Genomic DNA, 819 nt, shown 5'->3' on the forward strand with positions numbered 1-819 from the left:
AAACCCACCATCCCCACAGAGAAGCTCACAGCCCTGAGGCCACCCCATCCCAGTCCCACAGCCACTGGGCTGGCAGCCTTGGTGATGTCTCCACATGCTCCAAGTGCCCCTATGACCAGTGTGATCCTGGACACTACCACAACCCCCAGACCCAATACAGGTATGAGGTGGATGGAGTGTGGGCCAAGGCTGAATGTCAGAGAGAGTGACTAGGAGAGAGTCAGGGAAAGGGATGCTTCTGGTAGAAAGCTTCTAGTTGCTTCTAGATGCTTCTAGTACTCTCAGGGCAGAGCTGAAGCAGTCCATGGTGACTTCAGAGGAAATGGGGAGGACTGTCCAGAGTGAGAGGGATGGCAGGGCTGGAGTGGGTGGGGGTGTCAGGACCTAGCCACGAGGCTTCCTTCTCCTTGTTTGTTATTGAGATATAATCCATATTTCATAAAATTCACCCTTTTAAAGTGTACAATTCTAGGCCGGGCATGGTGGCTCACACCTATAATCCCAGCACTTTGGGGGGCCAAGGCAGGAGAGTTGCTTGAGCACAGGAGTTCGAGACCAGCCTAGGCAACATACATAGCAAGAGCCTGTCTCCAATTTAAAATGGAAAAAAAAAAAAAAATTTGCTGGGTGTGGTAGTGCACACCTGTAGTCCCAGCTACTCGGGAGACTGAGGTGAGAGGATCGCTTGAGCCTGGGAGGTTGAGGCTGTAGCGAGCCATGACTGGGTCACTGTACTTTAGCCTAGGCAACAGAGCGAGACCCCATCTTTAAAAAAAAAAAGCTGGCCGGGCGTGGTGGCTCAAGCCTGTAATCCCAGCA

At 52.1% G+C, this 819-nt stretch overlaps 1 protein-coding gene across 1 annotated transcript in view; it reads left to right on the plus strand.

Annotated features, from left to right (window-relative positions):
* Positions 1–819, plus strand: part of ZAN (zonadhesin) — a 71883-nt gene that overhangs the window by 17308 nt on the left and 53756 nt on the right. The window contains 1 exon segment of the mRNA XM_011943959.1: positions 5–160. Within this exon segment, the coding sequence (XP_011799349.1) occupies positions 5–160 (156 nt within the window).

This window comes from Colobus angolensis, unplaced genomic scaffold (assembly GCF_000951035.1).
Source record: "Colobus angolensis palliatus isolate OR3802 unplaced genomic scaffold, Cang.pa_1.0 Scaffold222, whole genome shotgun sequence".
In the NCBI taxonomy this organism is placed as follows: domain Eukaryota; kingdom Metazoa; phylum Chordata; class Mammalia; order Primates; family Cercopithecidae; genus Colobus; species Colobus angolensis.